General features: G+C 43.2%; 1 protein-coding gene and 1 long non-coding RNA gene across 3 annotated transcripts in view; one reads left to right on the top strand and one right to left on the bottom strand.

Moving 5' to 3' along the window:
- The first annotated feature begins 239 nt into the window (after positions 1–239).
- LOC149462365 (uncharacterized) lies at positions 240–967 on the top strand. Its single transcript, XR_016312663.1, has 2 exons — positions 240–565; positions 675–967. It is a non-coding gene; the product is annotated as an uncharacterized LOC149462365 (long non-coding RNA).
- Positions 968–13,479: 12,512 nt separating this feature from the next.
- The window catches only part of LOC149462364 (inter-alpha-trypsin inhibitor heavy chain H5-like), a 127,506-nt gene continuing 123,030 nt past the window's right edge, over positions 13,480–17,955 (bottom strand). For both annotated transcript variants that reach the window (XM_089676859.1, XM_089676860.1), the window contains exon 14: positions 13,480–17,497. In XM_089676859.1, the coding sequence (XP_089532985.1) occupies positions 17,217–17,497 (281 nt within the window). In that variant the 3' untranslated portion in view covers positions 13,480–17,216. The remainder of the gene's footprint in view (positions 17,498–17,955) is intronic.

The following is a 17,955-nucleotide window of genomic DNA, read 5'->3' as shown; positions in this document are numbered from 1 at the left end:
ATTTATAGAGCATATATGGAGTTAAGAGGGAATGTTATATGTGCCTGATTTACCCTGCGTCTTTTTTGGGGAATTTTTTGGAAATCCTCTCTAGAGGAGAATATATATATATATATATACGCTATCCCATATAGGCATTGTATGCTGTGACAAAGCCATATCCTATAAGAACCGCTTCATTTTTCTCAGATTGAGTAATTTTTGGAAACCCTTCATTGGGTATATATACTCAGGTATCCACTGCCTGCTATATACATAATACATGTTCTTGGAATTCATCTATTGAGACCACCTGGCTTCCCACCCCCATATGCATCTTTGAACAAGCATCAAGGACCTGATCCTATTTCAAGTCGACAGGAGTCTTCTTGATCATAATTGATGGTAATATACCCATACTTTGCGTTTGTTTTCAGGGTTTTTACTTGATGCTCGTGATCTATACAATAATTTTTATATATATCCTCAGAATCATTTGGTACTGTGGACTTTGTTTCACTTGGGGTGGTTACCCAGGAAGTCTCCACACTTAAGAAGCTGGTATGACAGTCTAACTACTGAGAAGGTAATAAAAGTGTCCATTGACTACTGTATAGGGTGGCTTAGTATGGCTTAGGTGCGATTTAGCTCCTTGATTATCACATATATTTATTTATCTCATCTTTATGTTCCAGTTTCCACATACCAGGAGGTTACTCTACATACCCTGGCTTATACCAAGAACATACCTGTTGAATACACGGTTTACTCTAATACAAGTTGGAAATTTATGGAAACCTAGGATCAGAACCACACCACTATTCCACATTGCCCTATATGGTACCCTATTTGCCAATATGACCCAGAAATGAGGACGCCAAGTGCTTTTAAAATGATTTTATTTGTTTGATATGTTCACCGTGCTTATGTTTAACCTCCTTATGATCTATGTGATCAAATAAAATATTGTCTGTAATTTTTGAACCCATATTACTCTCCTTGGATCCTTTAGTAACCTCCTTTTCTTCGGTAGGGGTGCTCTGGTCACACTACCATATTGTTCAATATGTATTTCTTGGGTTTATGGATCCACACTTACAAGTTAAGTGAGTTGGAGATATGATTATGACACTAATATTCGTGTCAATATAGGTGGCCCCTTTTTTCGTTTTATTTTTGTGACCCTTCAATTGTAGACCTATCCTGTCATTATAGAGCTATATTTTTTATAGAGTTCTATGCTATGCAATCTGTAAGGTGCATATTGTATTCCCACACTGCTTTCCTCAGTTCGTAAACAATTCAACCTGTTTGTTTCTTGGTTAAATTTAACTCTATTCACTAAATGAAACTCAGGATCATGTATGTACTAATCTTACATTTTCACATTGTTATGACCTTGTATTGAAAGTTAAAAGTTTATTCTTGTTTACCTGTTTTTGTACATATGCCACACATTGTAACTTGTGATCTTGTTCTTAATAAAAACATTCTGGATTTAAAAATAAAAAACTGGATTAAGGAGCTGCAACATTTAAATTAATTAAATACCTCCAAAGAATTCCCAGTGAAGTAAATAATTGACTAAATATATAATCAGTTGTGCCTTATTCCATAATTATCAACAATTCAGTAATGTCATAAATATTTCAATTAATTTGTAAAATAAAAGAAATGAATTATGCCTTATTAAAAATTATTATAAATTAAATGTGATAAACTCAAATAAATACGGACTGCAAGGGGCTCTGATGTCACCACACACCCAGGACGGCGAGTATAGGCTGTGTGCGGTACACACACACAGTGGAGGCTCTGTTTGTGCACACAAGTGATTGATGTTTTATTTAAATGTGAGTGCAGCAATATAGTGGGCACTAAATAAAGCTTTTAAAAAGGATAAGGCACTATATCTCCTTTCTTTCATACACCTTACACGGAGGAGTATCTAGGAGAGGATCGGAGGGACGGAGGAGCAACCACGCAGCATAAGGAGGGAGAAATCCCAGCAGCCATATCTGCAGACAAGGAGAGGATCAGTAAGGAGCTCCCAGGGGATACCCATTATCCATCAAATCCCAACGGTTCGGCAATTGAATACAGCAGGATTAAAATATGGACACAAAGTGATGTTTGCCTAAATTTAATATTAGGCATACATGGAGGTGAGCGTATATTATTGTTACAAATTGGAGCACACAAGATTTTGAAAATATCGATTTTGGATCACAATCATGGTTTATGGGAGTGTCACAATTATAAACTGATTTATTTATTTGAGTTTATCACATTTAAGTTATAATGATTTTTAATAAGGTATAATTCATTTTTATTATTTTACAAATTAATTGAAATATTTATCACATTAATGAATTTATGGTAATTATGGAATAAGGCACAATTGATTATATATTTAGTCAATTATTTACTTCACTGGGAATTCTTTGGAGATATTTAATTAATTTAAATTTTGGAGTGCGACATTTCTGTTTTTTTGTTCGTTGGTAAGATACTATTGCACATGATTATGAGGATGTGAATAATGTCAGCGAACCACAGTATTTAATAATTTATAATCACAGTGGCTCACAAGTAAATATTTCTACATTGGATTAAAGGGCTGACTGCTGCATCTTTCCTAATTAGTACAGGTAGGATTTGGATGATCATAATCTTCAAAAATGTATAACCTTGCTTGGTTATTACCTATAGATCCAAAAGTAAGAGTAATAGTTTCAGATCTTGTTCTGTTAGGTGTACCTAACAGAATCAGTGCCAATGTGAAAAGACCCAAATGCTAATAACTTTCCCATGTTTTACAATAAACCTTGCATGTTTGGAGTCTAAAATCTTCTCTCTGTTATTAAAATTTCAAAGAATGGAATACACACATTTGTTTTAGAGGCTTGGTGAGAGCTTTCTGCCTGACCTCTCATCGACACAGAATTATTAAAATCATGGTAGACTTGTACAGTGATTTTCAAAGTGATTATGAAAATATGATCCAGGCCTACCCACTCTTGGATGGTTCATGAAAGTTCCTCTAACCTTTTCTTCAACTTTTGTTATGTTCTCACATGATAAAACTTACAATCACACACTTAAAGAAGCACCAAATTTTAGTGTACTGTTTTACAGATTGGTTTACTTTAAATGTTCTTTCTGTGGTGTGTGATTGAAATTTCCTCCTGATTGCAGTATGTCTGCATGCTATGTATTGGTGGCATCTCCTGAATCCTCTATCCATCAATAGGAAATTCCTCTTTTAATCCTAACCAGTTTATATACAATGAGAACTAAGGTATCATGTAGCATATTTACTTTACTGTAGGTGATAGAGCTACATGCCAGCAAAATGTGTCAGTATTTTCATCTCTCAAAGATGGACTCCCCACATGGTTGTTCTCTATTTATGACATGCAGCTATGAGATACACAGTGAAGAGCAGATACCTACAGTATAAGAAGACCATGGGCCAAAAGTAGTGACAAACATACTTCAACCATTACATTTTGCAGCACAAGTGACTTGATATTCCTGTCTAGACTACATTTTAAAATGATGTCCATGCTATAGTCTCTAAAACAGAATAGAACAGCTTGATTAGATCCAGTCATGGGCCATTGATGTAATTCCCTCGGCACATTGCCATATGATCATAATTTTGTTGTTTGATACATTTATTTATTTATTCAGGTACTTATATAGCGCTGTCAATTTACGCAGCACTTTACATATATATTGTACATTCAAATCAGTCCCTAACCCTCAAGGGGCGTACAATCTAAGGTCCCTTACTCACATTCATACATACACATACTAGGGCCAATTTGGACAGGAATAAATTCACCTACGAGCATGTCTTTGGAGTGTGGGAGGAAACCGGAGTACTCAGAGGAAACCCACACAAGCACAAGGAGAACATGCAAACTCCATGCAGGAGGTGCCATGGTTGGGAATCAAACCCATGACCCATTTACTGCAAGGCAGATGTGCTAACCATTAAGCCACTGTACATGGTAAGTAACTCTGCCCTTCGTCCTGGAGCTGTATACATGGTACAGTGATAATCCCTGAAATAAGAGTGAGTTATGCTTAATTGTGAGACTGTCTTGATTGTACAAACGTTAAGCCAGGCAATGAAAAATACTGTTCAAATGCAACGCTATAAAGAATACCTATATAGAACCAGGATATTGGATATCCATACCAAGCTTTGAATGAAAACAAGAACCTAAGCAGTATAACCTGTAGAAGGTATGCTGTTCTTTGTAGTGACAGACAGTATTTGAAAGCTTCCCAAGTCACACTGATCCGGTATACATTACATTTGCGATGTATATTTAAAATGACCTGTTCAAATTTAAATGAAAGGTACAGAAGATACCATAACTCTTTAGTAAATATATTGTGATTAATATTGGGGAAATACACAGAACATTTTATTCATAAAGGTAACTGTGATGGAGGTGTAGGTGGGACAGAACCCACGCGGAGAGCAGTGGACACACAAGGTTTTTATTGAGTGATTTGGGGGCACTTGATAGGTATAGCAAGAGTTAAGTCCGGGGGCACACAGCAGAGGGGCAGTTCAGGCGGGCAACAGGTAAAGTCTGGGCATACAGCAGAGGGGCAGGCTGGCAGGCAATGAGTAAGTCCGGGCACACAGCAGACGGCAGTTCAGCAGGCAATGGGTAAAGTCCAGGCACACAGCAGAGGGCAAGCTGGCAGGCAATAAGTAAGTCCAGGCACACAGCAGACGGCAGTTCGGGCAGCCAATGGGTAAAGTCCAGGCACACAGCAGAGGGCAGGCTGGCAGGCAATAGGTAAGTCCAGACACACAGCAGAGGGCAGTTCGGGCAGGCAATGGGTAAAGTCCAGGCATACACCACTTTATGTGGGCTACGTGCGGGTGCAGGCACATGCAATGTAGAAGAGGGGGAAGAGAGGGAGGGGGGACCGTGACAGCCCCTCCGCCTTTTATTTTACAAGTGCCGACAAGGAGACCTCGGCGGGTATCCTTGGAGGCACTTGTGGGGGGTAAGCTCACCTACTGAGGGCCCTGCTGCTGGGATAGCCCATCTGCATTTTGATGTTGGCTTCCCCGTCGATACTGGATGGTGAAGTTGTAGGGTTGGAGGGCGAGGCTCCATCTCAGGAGGCGCCCGTTATCCCCGGATACTCTATTCAGCCATGTGAGCAGGTTGTGATCCATGATGGTGGTGAATTCTCGGCCATATAGGTAGGATTGAAGTTTTTTTAAGGCCCAGACTATGGCCAGACATTCTTTTTAAGTGGTGGCGTAGGCGACCTCCCTGTTCAGAAGTTTCCAGCTGATGAAGGCAATAGCGTGTTTCTCTCCAGCCTCATTCACGTGGCTAAAGACGGCCCCCAGGCCGTAGGTGGAGTCATCAGTTTGCACCAGAAAGCGTCTGTTGTAGTCAGGGGCAGCCAGAACAGAGTTGCTTGCAAGGGCGGATTTGAGTTTATGGAAAGCAGAGTCACAGGCCGGGGTCCAGTTCACCATCCTACGGCTGTTTTTCCGGGTAAGGTTAGTCAGGGGCTTTGCCACAGTGCTGAAATTGTGGACATATTTGCGATAGTAACTTGCAGTGCCCAGGAAAGACATTACTTGTTTTTTGGTCTGAAGGATAGGCCAGTCATGGATAGCTTGGACTTTTGTGGCTTCTGGTTTCAGTTTCCCTTCCCCTACTCGGTGGCCTAGGTACTGCACCTCAGCCATTCCCAGCTGACATTTGTCTGGTCCTATTGTCAACCCTGCCCCACATATGCGGTCCAAGATGGTCCTCACATGCAGTAGGTGTTCTTTCCAGGTGTCACTAAAGATGGCTATGTCATCTAAGTAGGCACAAGCTAATCCCTGGCATCCCTCCAACAGCTGATCTACGACTCGCTGAAAGGTGGCGGGTGCATTTTTCATCCCGAAGAGCACACCAGGAATTCAAACCGTCTGAAAGGGGTAATGAAGGTGGAGCGTTATATGCCCTCCCTGGTAAGGGCAATTTGCCAGTAGCCCTTACTGAGGTCCAGGGTGCTGACGTATTGGGCCCCAGCCAGTCGATCCAGTAGTTCATCTATGCATGGCATGTGGTAGGCGTCGCTAACAGTGTAGTCATTTAGTCACCTGTAGTCTATGCAAAATCAGGTGCTCTAGTCCTTTTTAGGCACTAGCACCACTGGGGAAGCCCAGGGGCTGCGAGAGGGCCTGATGATGCCCAGCTGGAGCATTTCAGTGAGCTCTTCTTGGATGGCCGTTTTCACAGACTCGGGGACCCGGTAGGGGTCCTGCTGGATAGGTTTTTGTCCGTGGATCTCTACATGGTGAAGGACTAAACCAGTACGTCCTGGGACTTCTGAGAATGCAACAGCCCGGTCCTCTAGTACGGCCCGCATCTGACTGGTTTGCTGGGAGCTTAGCCGGGCTCCAGTGAGAATTTGGTCAAGGGAGTGGGTGGTTTTGGTGGCTTGCAGGAGGTCGGGTAGGGTTCTCTCATCAGCCTCCCCTGTAGGTGTGGGGCAGATGGCCAGTATGGGCAGGGTCCTGTCATGGTATTCTTTAAGCATGTTTACATGGACTGTGCACTACTGCTGGTCACGATCGTCTAGGCTAATCACATAACTAGTCACGTCAATTATGCGGAGGATCTTATAAGGTTCTTCCCAGGTGTGCTGTAGCTTGTTCTGGGTGTGGGGGACTATCTTGAGAACTTGTTTACCCTCAGTGAACTCCCATCCATGGGCCCTGCAGTCGTACCACACCTTCTGTCATGTCTGAGCCGCTTTGAGGTGGCTGTGGACTACAGCAGCAAGTCTGGTCAGCCGCTCTCACAGTTCCAGTACATATGATACAACTGGAGTGCCCGTATCTTCAACCTTCCATTCCAAGTGCTCCCGCAGTATGGTCAGGGGACCTCGGACTTTTCTCCCGTATAGGAGTTCAAAGGGGGAGAACCCCGTGGACTCCTGTGGCACTTCCTGGTATGCAAACAGAAGATGGGGGGAGTTTTTCCCAGTCTGCCTCACTGTCGACAAAGGATTTCAGCATGCTTTTTAGGGTCCCCTTAAAGCGTTCTCAGAGGCTGTTTGTCTGGGGGTAGTATGGGGTGGTCCGAATGGCCCGTACTCCGCAGGTGCGCCACAGGGATTGTATTACATCTGACATAAACTGGGTGCCTTGATCAGTTAGGATCTCACTGGGGAATCCCACGCGGGAAAAAACGGTGACCGGGGCTTCTGCTATCTTGGGTGCCGAAATGCTAGACAGGGTTACAGCATCCAGGTAGCGGGTCACGTAGTCCACTATAGTGAGTACTTACTGGGGCGGGCTAGAGGGCTGATGATATCTACTGCCACTCTTTGAAAGGGCTCCTCAATGATGGGTAGGGGACAGAGCGGAGCCCTGGGGCGATACCCTGGGCACCCTTTCCTTTGACACACATCACAGGTCCGGCAGAAGTTAGCAACGGACTGAGAGATGCACTGCCACTACAATGCTTGGGTCAGTCTTTTTTTCTGGTCTCCTCTTCCCCAGGTGGCCAGTTAAGGGAATGTCATGGGCGATTTGGAGCAGCGGGAACCTAAACAGTTGGGGAACTATCAGCTGTTTAGTTGCAGTTTGAGGCTGGCTGGGAGTGGCTTGATTCCGTCAGGTGGCATAGTAGTCCTTGCTCCCAAAGGAATTGCTCCCCGCACTCCCCTACTGGCCCGGCATCAGCCTGGGCTCTAAATCTGAGTGGGGTTGGAGTCCAGTTCCCCTTTAAATTTTTCCCGGTCCCAGGTCAGAGTGGTATTTAGGTCAGGGTTGGGAGCATTCACCGGATCCAATGTGGGAGGGGGTTCTAGGTGGGCCTCTTCAACTGGAAGACCTCACCTGGCTTGGCTCCTGGCCACAGCCCCTACGTACTGGCATCTGCCATCTGCGGGGAGCCTGCTCATAACTCCAATCTGGCAGTGCTTTTTCCCAAATCCATAGTCGAGACATACTGAAGCCCTGGGAATGTGCTACCTGGCACCACCTGCTAGTTCAATGGAGAAACCAGGGTCTGGTTTGATGGCTTCCGGTTTTAGCACGCGGGGATCAGCAATGGTGAGGAAGGTCCCGGTGTCCCCTCCTCTGGTGGTAGTTCGATGTAGTTGATCGGGTGGGTGGGGCAGAAGTTCCTGGGACAGCTGGCCTGGAGGTGTCTGGTCTGGTTGCACTCACAATACCAACGGTCCAGGGGTGGCCCTGATGGTCTGGGGCGGTAGGAAGGCATTGGAGAGGGCACTGGAGCTGGCACGATGGGCTGCCAGAAGGGTGGCGTGGGGAGGCCAAGGAGCTGGCCGGGCGGGGCTATGGGCCTTAAGCAGTTCAGTCACCCATTTTTTTTCCAGTGGGGCTTGATGGTGGGGACTTTGTCTGCCAGTGCAGCGGCCCGCTCGAGGGTGGCAGGGTTTCTCTCCTTCACCCACTCTCGCACTTCTGAAGGACATTGGGTATAGAACTGTTCCTTCAGAAAGGCCTGGATAATGTTTTCAAGGGTGAGGGCCTGTTCCCCTTCCAGCCAGCACCGGCAGGACCGTGACATCTTGTGTGCGTACATTTTGAAGGATGGCTCAGCGTGACAAGAAAGGTCCCGGAAGTGGATCCGGTGGGTTTCCGGGGTTACAGCGTAGTGCTCCAGCACCATCTGTTTGACCCTCATGTAGTCTCGATTCCATTGTGTGTCCATTGTCCAGTATGCAGCAGCTGCACTCCCCAGCAGGCCGACCAGGTGCTGCATCCAGTCTGCCTGGGGTACCTCCAGCAGCTGGCATAAATGTTTGAACTCCTGAAAGAACCCCTCCACATCTGAAGCTTCACTAAAGGGCTTGAAATCTTTGGAGGGTCAGGCCCAAGGATTCATGGGCTGGGGAGGGAATCTCGTCCTCTGATGTCTCCCAGGGTTTCCCTCTCATGCGCCCTCTGGATAGCCTCCCGCCTGTCATCCAAAGTGGCCCCGGGGCCCAGGATGGCCAACTCCTACTCATACCAGGTGATCCAGGGGCTCCTGGGGCTTTGGTTGTCTGATGCAGGTCATTCTGTCTCTGGTTGAGGGGCATCCAAGCTGTCAGCCCCTCGAGGGCTGGCATCCTCGATGGCGGTGACCAGCTCCTCCTTGGATAGGCCCCTTCCGGAGAAGCCTAGTTCCCAGGCCCTCTCCTGCAAACTAGTCACAGTCCAGTTCCTGTACTCACTAGCCCGAGCTAGGTCCAGCGTCAGGGGGCTATTGCTCTCCATCGTCTTCTTCTGCGTTCTGATCCCACCACTGCCAACCAGTATGTGACGGAGGTGTAGGTGGGACAGAACACACGTGGAGAGCAGTGGACACACAAGGTTTTTATTGAGTGATTTGGGGGCACTTGGTAGGTATAGCAAAGGTTAAGTCCAGGGGCACACAGCAGAGGGGCAGTTCAGGCAGGCAAAGGGTAAAGTCCGGACACACAGCAGAGGGGCAGGCTGGCAGGCAATGAGTAAGTCCGGGCACACAGCAGAGGGCAGTTCAGGCAGGCAATGGGTAAAGTCTGGGCACACAGCAGAGGGTAGGCAATGGGTAAGTCCAGGCACACAGCAGAGGGCAGTTCGGGCAGGCAATGGGTAAAGTCCGGCTGACAGGACGTAGGTCCGGGCACACAACAGAGGGCACACAGCAGAGGGGCACATGGCAGGCAGTAGGTCCAGGCACACAGCAGAGGGGCAGTTCAGGCAGGGAAGGGTTAAATCCACTTGGATGTAGGGTCTGGCCACAGCTCAGACCTCTCACAGCACTCTGGGTTATGAGTAGGGAAACATCTGCCTACTCCAGTCTTTTATCACCAGAGCAGGACGCTCCCAGGTTGCCACGGCAATGGCCAGCCTGGTGTAGGGTTTGTTATTGTTTATTTGCTCCCCTTCTATCCTGTCTTAAACCTGAACTGTGGAATAACCATTAAAAACCTCCCCCTCTCAAAGTTCTTTCAACACCATTGCATAATTTTATTATAAAAAGTCAAATCAAATGAAAAAAGCACATTTAAAATACCTATGACTTCACTAGTTATGGTCAGAATTCTTTCCAAGTGAAATGGGAGGTTTTTCAACATAGTTCCTTGTGTCACATGGAACTATATATCCCATAATGCTTTGGATAAGTGGTGACTTGGTTGGGAAGTTCTGTGGGCAGTGTCAAGGGAGTTCTCTCTCCTGTGTCACCACCCCATAGCTACAAGCCAGTCAATCAAATTCAATAGGCATGGACGGGAAGGAAAAGGAGCGGATTCCAAACCACCTTGAGAGCTGTAGGGATTTCTATGGCATTTGTTTTAAAGTTTGTTCTCAAATGAGTTTGTTTTGCAAATTTCTTGGTCAATAAAAATTTGTGTGTAGAAAAACACTTCAACGGAATATTGTAGTCAAATTCAGAAATTCCTCTTTGTTTTGTATGTTATGTAGAATTGAATGTTAGAGTTTCTAAGGGAATAAGGACAATATTGTCCATTTTAATGTGGATTTTACCTTTGGACGCTGGAAACACATAAACAGATTATTGATTTTTTTTTTAATTATTTAACCATTCCTTTATCTAGTGAGAATGAAACAAGTTTTGGCTTTAGATATACTGAATTCCAGACAAATATTGAAACATGTATCTGAAACTTTCTTGGTTGTAGGCTCTTGTAATTACCTGCAGACACTGGAGGAGGTAGAGTCAACACAATTACCCAGTCAGGCACTGCTACATTGCATAGTGCTGTCAGTCTAACCTTGGAAGATTGCAGGGTAAAGCTGGCCATACATTGGTAGAATTTTGTACAAATGTAAAAGTCATCCGTACATTCTATAATCCATACAGAGACTTGACAAATGTCATTTGAAAGTACATTAAAAGTTAATTTGCTTTTAACATTTGATTTGGAATGAGTATATTCTTCCATTAGAAAACCCACGTGCACTGTTAGAAATTCCTTCGTTTGAGAAGTATTTCCATCCATTCCATTTTTTTTCATCACCATAGTCCAAAACTAATGCTGATTTAACCCCACTTATGATTACAAAATCAAACATAGATGAACATTTTCTAATGATATTCTACTAGTGTATGGCCAGCTTAAAATAGCAGAGTGATGACCTTCATTGATGTGTTTCTGCTCCATTGTTTAATCAGCTTGGTGCTCACTGTGTAGTCTGCAAAAATCCTTTAGTGTCTGTAAGGGGTTCCTGGATTCATATGCACATTTCATATACTGTACATTATGTGTTTAACTGTTTGCCAAGCTTTATACTTAAGGCTTTCATGTTTGGAGTGTGCCTTTTAAACATGTTATATTTTAAAGCATTTAAAGTAGCCTGTCTGTCAATATAAGTTAATTAATATTAAAGTGGTATTAAACTCAGCTTTTGAACTTGTATCTACAGGTAAGCCTATATTAAGGCTTACCTGTAGGTACAGTGGATATCTCCTAAATTTGGGGTGTTTAGGAGATATTCACATGGGATGCAGCCAGTGACATCACCAGCGCATGCACTCTGAAGGGAAAACACACTCATGCCATCCCTTCAGAGCTCTGTGCCGTGGCCATGACTCCTGCTGATAGCATGGAAGTGACACCATCGTGGCTCAGTCGTTCAAGCGGCTGCAGCCCACAAAGCCAGAAGGAAGCCCAGGTGAAGATGGAAGCCCTGTCAGTGGTGACATCGTGCAGCTGGAAGGATTCTTTTTAAGGTAAATATGCCGTAATGTGCTAGTATGCTGTGCATACTAGCCCGTTATAGCTTAAATCACCAGGGGCCTATATTTATAAAAAGAAGGCTTACTACCTCTTTAATATAAAAGCTGGCATTGCTGGTTTGTTTTTTGCAGTTTCATGATTTAGGACTGTCATCATTACCCAATTAGAGTGGAATTAAAGCCTAACACTAAAGGTTGTCATATATAGATTGAAATTTGTCTGGATCAGCAGGGACTGGCCAAATTTCGATTTGTGTGTGGCCACTGCAGTTGAAAAGAAGTTGGTCTACCGATCAACTTCTGTTCAACTGCCCTTTCTAATAAAACAATGGCTGCAATGGCTACAATGCAATGGCTGCAGCGCTGATCTGTGCATTCTGACTGTGAGGGAGTCTCCATGCGCACTGGGGAATCTCCAATACAATAGCGCACTGGGGATAATTCCCCCACCTACCTCAAATGTGGGGATGGGGAAATTGATTCAGTTTTTTTTTCGTTCAGTCCACTGGATGAATAAAAAACTGAACCATGTACAGTCAGGTCCATAAATATTGGGACATCGACACAATTCTAAAATTTTGGGCTCTATACACCACCACAATGGATTTGAAATGAAACGAACAAGATGTGCTTTAACTGCAGACTGTCAGCTTGAATTTGAGGGTATTTACATCCAAATCAGGTGAACGGCATAGGAATTACAAATCCATTGTAGTGGTGTATAGAGCCAAAAATGTTAGAATTGTGTCGATGTCCCAATATTTATGGACCTGACTGTATGGCCAGTTTAAGTACACTTTCTCCCTCTCCCCTCCTCCTAGCTATCCTGGGCAAAAAAAGATCTGTGTACTTATCTTTTTTAGTCTGCTCCAGCCCAGTCATGCGATCCTGCAACTCCAGTTCCCTGTGTCAGTGAGTGGTGTCTGCGGCTGCAGGGAGATGAGGGTGCTCCGTCAATGGCTGGGCCATGGGAACTCATGAGTGGCATCACGGCTCTGGGAATTCCCTGCTGTTGTTGAGCACTCCATGATAAACAGGACTTAGAGCTGCAGGATCACATGATTGGACCAGAAAACAAGGTAAGTATACAGATCTCTTTTTTTTTTGCACAGGCAGTATAGGTAGGAGGAGAGGGAGGGAACATTTTTAAGAATAGTTAGTGTTAGACTTGAATGCCGCATGTAGCCGTCCCAATACAGCAGATATGCATACGCTTAGGCAACTTTCACATGAGCAGTCCAATCAGGTCTGTTGTCCATTCTTCAGGTAGACCCGATTAGACTCCCCATTCTCCTCTATGGAGCGGCGGATGTAAAAATGACTTGTGTCTGTTTACAGCTGGCTACCTCCAATTCAATCCAGCAAAAACAAACACAAGGGGATCCACTCCCTGCCATCTGGTCGGTTCGAACAGGAGGGCAGTCAGGTGTAAACGGACAGCTGGTTTGTTTAAATCTGCCCATAGAACACAGCAGGCTGTGTCCATGTCTGCTCTGCATAAGCAGAGCGGACATGGTCCTGCCATCTGCACACTCCAGCCCATGTGAAAGGGACCTAATACCATGTTTGTAACTGAGTTGAAAAGTAAGGATAAGAATGGAGCATGTATAAAAAAGGTGATCTTTAGCTTGTTTACAAGAGCTAAATTTAATACAATAATGCATGCTGTGATCATTCCTAATATGCATATCAAAACAATATCAAACAGAAAATTTGATCCACAATTGAAAAAATGACCATAACACATACAGAATCACTTTAAGCAATGCTGCTCTTTAATTTTTACATTTTGTAAAACAACATTTAAAACTTTGTATCCAGAATCATTTTTCTTTGTTCACACGGTTGTGAAAGTAGTACAGACACTAAAAAAAAATATATTCTATAAATGTAAAGCGATGCAGGCAAAATCAAATGTCAAACAAATCTTTGGCATTTCAGAAAATTCAACAATCATGAGCATAAGTAAAACAATTCGTACATCAGTGCATTTATGTTCTGTTTTCTATAAACAAACTCGAATTTTAGAACTTCAGTGTCTTGTTCAGACAAAATTAGATGTTTTTGAAATAAATCAGTTGTCATTCTCCATTTAGTTTCCATCATAGATCATTTAGCATGGAGATAGGTGAACTGGAAATATCCAGCAACTCAGGAGCTGCAAGTCTCAGCATGCCAGGCCCATCACTATAATGCATACAGACTGACAGTAGTTTACAGGCCATGCAGGGGCTTTTGTAGTAACCAGATATACTGTATACGGTATATAAAAACACAAAATACAGGGGTGCCTCTAAGACTATTATTTTTAAGAAGGGGTTTTACAAGTCAAATGTAAACCTACTCACCTAAAGGAGTTGCTGGGACAATACCATACAGTGCATAGTAGGACAAAATACATTGTAGGACAAACTACTCCACAGAGAAGTACAGCCAAAAGACCTTTGGCTGTACTTCTCCTTTAACCACCCCATATTATCAGTAATATTCAAAAAGCGATGGAGTCCAAAAAATTTTTTTCCATCACTTCCAGTATATTTTGGCAAATCCTTGTGCATATTATTATGTGTGTTAGACCACCTTTATAAATGTTCTGCAGTCATTTGGTCAAACCTGTTAGCACTTTTACATGTCCTTGTCACCAGACCTCACTTTTTAAGTGAAGCCGTATAGCCATAGAGAATATTAGGCACCTTCATGGTTCGCCATTTAAAAAAATTGTCCTATGTTGTGGTCTGTGTAACTTTAGTAGGAATCTTTCTGTAAGTGTAAATTCTTGTCAATGCCAGCCCCTAGTCCTGCCCTATGCTATGTAAGCAGATAGCAGGGCTACTTGTTAGCAAATGTTCAGGTGAGAGCAGCAATTTATTACTTCTGCATCTATAAAATAATCAAACAGAATATATTTGCTTGGTGAACTAGTATATGGGTCTGTTGGACATTGTTTCAAGCTTGCTCAGAGTAGGATTTTACAACCTTGATAAGTAAAAAAAGTAACTAACAAATGACATTATTTAGTGTTGCCCTGAGAATGAAGTATAGAACTTCCTTGCTGGGCATATTACATGACAAACAGTGAAAGATCGCATCCCACAATTCCTGAGCGCACTAACTTTACAATTGGTAAAGGTTTATATAAGGATAAAACAGTCTGAGGCCAGTGTAAATTCAGGTGGGACCAATTCCCTAATCACTGGAAGGTTTAAAGGATTACAGAGTACTGAGCAGCATAAGGCTTCATGTACACGAGCCTACTCTGACCGCAGGCCGCGGGAAAATGCGTTTTTCGGCTTCCTGCGGTCAGCAGTCAAAGCATTCCTTTCCTGAATGCTATTCTAGGGAGGTTTAACCTCACCTAAACTCTGCAGCTCCTAAACTCTGCTAAAAGCCTATGTGGCTTTTATGGAGTTGAGTTTAGGAGCTGTGGCACAAAAAATGCTAAAAGCTCCTAAACTCGAGTTTAGGAGCTGCTTGTGTACATTAAGTCTTAGGGAGGAAATTCCAGAGAGGTATGGGCATTTGTAGCATCACTAGTGTGGAGAAGGAGAGAGGGTCATCTTCAGAGTATAGATTGTGCTCAGGGCAGTATCTGAAAATTAACAAGGAGATCTATGGAGGGGGCTTGGTTAAGTAGAACTTTGTAGGTCAGAGTTCAAAAATTAAACTGCCTTTTTTGTGTAGTTGACAGCTGATTTGAGAAAAAGACAGAAAGCTAATGCCCTTGAAGGAAACCTGTAATAGGATATGTCGGCTTCCAATGCTCGTTTCCTGCTGTCATGCTGATCCAGTGGCCTTAATACTTTGTGTTACTAATCTGAAACAATTATGCATATTAGTGAAAGTCATCAAAGGCAGCTTCCCCATTTTCACATATCCAACTGAGGTGGATATGATAAGGGTATAAACTAGCAATGAAGCTGTGTCAGGCATAAGAAATGATGGATGTGGGATCATATGTTTAGATAGTTGGATAATTATCAACAGATTTTGTCATGGAAGACTTAGAAAAAAAATTATGTTTGCGTTATCCATATATTTAGGAAATAAGAGGTCAGAAATTATGAGATAACTGTAAGGCACATATTATATGGTGGTGTTAAAGTGATATTAAAGGCAAGTGTTTTTTTCATTAACAAACCTGTTATACTTACCTGCTCTATGCAGTAGTTTTGCACAGCAGCCCAGATCCTCCTCTTCTCGGGTTCCCCACTGGCACTCCTGGCCCCTCACTCATGCCAAGTGCCCCTAGAGCAAGCAGTTTGCTATGTGGGCACCCAAGCAGGCTCACTCCCAAGCCGCTGCTCTGTGTGTCCAATCACACACAGAGCTGCAGCTTGTCCCTGCCCCCTCTATTTCTTCATTGACTCACTGGCTGTGACTGATAGCATCAGGAGCCAATGGCTCCCACTGGTGACACAGCCAATGAGTCCCCAGAGAGCTGAGGCTCTCATGCACTTCGCTGGACCGCAATGAAGCTCAGGTAAGTAGTACGGGGGATGGTGGAGGTGCTGCACACAGAAGGATTTTACCTTTATGCATTCTATGTTCAAAAACCTTGAGCCTTTACAACCAGCTTGTCATAAGATTGTGTGCAATGTGTTCTATTTTATTGGCCTATATTCACAAAATGTATACATATGTAACTTGTGATGAAATGGGGGAGCACCAGTTTGCATGCTAATATACAGTGAACTAACATGAAACTAACTATACTAGTTAGTGATACATTTACTGCATTCAAATGTTCTTTTTCTCACACTGCATATTGCAGAGTAAAAACTGAAATCTTATGATCAACAATACTATTTGATCCATGTGAACCTTTCTTATCACACCCAACAGTAGGCACTGCAAGGAGTCGGCTATTACCTCTTTGGTCCAGAAAAGGTTTTTCTTTACATTATTTTCTGTACACTGTAAGAATTTCCTATCTCTTTGCTGTGGAGTACTATACTTCACTATGGAGTCCTTCTTTGCAAATTAATCCATTTCAGACAGGCACAGAGTAGACTCTTCCTTGTGGTATCTGCTGTCAGGCAATATTTAATTTTAAACATTCAAGGCTGAGTAAAAGTTCAATATAATTACAACCAGATGTCTTTAACCTATATTTCTCTGAAGAAAACATATTAAAGATAACAAAGTTAAAAGAAAGTTAAAAATACAGTTTCAGTAATCAATGCATCATATGCTGGAACAGAGGGAACAATGGCACACACACAGTTATAAGTACAAGTACAATTTCATATAAAATACCCTTGCTTTATGAATATATCTTTGCTAAAAGGATGTACAAAAAATGTAGCTATAAGTTCATCTATAATAGTTTCCAAGGAACTCTCTGTGCAAAGATGTCACAGTCATCTGCTGAGGCCCAGACTACAAATATTGGTACACTGTTCTATACCAGATACATTGGTTGAGGTCCTCTTCTAATTCTTGTTAATCAGCTGTTAGCACATATACATGGAATGTTTTAAACACTGTTTTTTACACTTCATTTGTTATTAAATCCTTACCACAGTCAAAGGGATGAGAGAGCAGATAATCCTGATACACGCCATCGATCAGTTTTTCTGCATTATTCTTTGCAAACCAGCAGTCCACTTGGTGAAGGCCATTGTATAATCTCCTCTGCTTTCTGATTACAGGGACTGAGCGATTTCTAACCTTTAGCATGTTAATGACATGTGAGCTTTGGTTTGTTGCATGATCATTGTTTGTATTCAGTGGCACCTGAGTGACCTTAACTTCATTGTATAAGAATTGACCTATTGAACAAAAAGAAAAATGTGTGGATTTAGTCATTCTTCTGGTATCACTAGATATCTCAGTGAAATAGACTATATTGCCAAAAGCATTGGGATGCCTGTCTTTGTACACACATGAACTTTAATGGCATCCCAGTCTTAGTCCGTAGGGTTTGTGAGGTCAGGCACTGTTAAATGAGAAGTCCTGGCTCGCAGTCTCCACTCTAATTCATCCCAAAGGTGTTCATTCGGGTTGTGGCCAGGACTGTGTACAGGCCAGTCAAGTTCCTCCACCCCAAACTTACTGATCCCTGTCTTTATGAACCTTGCTTTGTGTACTGGTGCTCAGTCATGTTGGAACAGGAAGGAGCCATTCCCAAACTGTTCCCACAAAGTTGGGAGCATGAAATTGTCCAAAATGTCTTGGTATGCTGATGCTTTAAGAGTTCTCTTCACTGGAACTAAGGGGCCAAGCCCAA

This window comes from Staurois parvus, unplaced genomic scaffold, assembly GCF_062004578.1.
Source record: "Staurois parvus isolate SC_StPar_1 unplaced genomic scaffold, SC_StPar_1.0 ptg000175l, whole genome shotgun sequence".
Taxonomy (NCBI): Eukaryota; Metazoa; Chordata; class Amphibia; order Anura; family Ranidae; genus Staurois; species Staurois parvus.
Note: the sequence above shows the minus strand (reverse complement) of the source record. Positions and strands in the feature narration are given on the sequence as shown.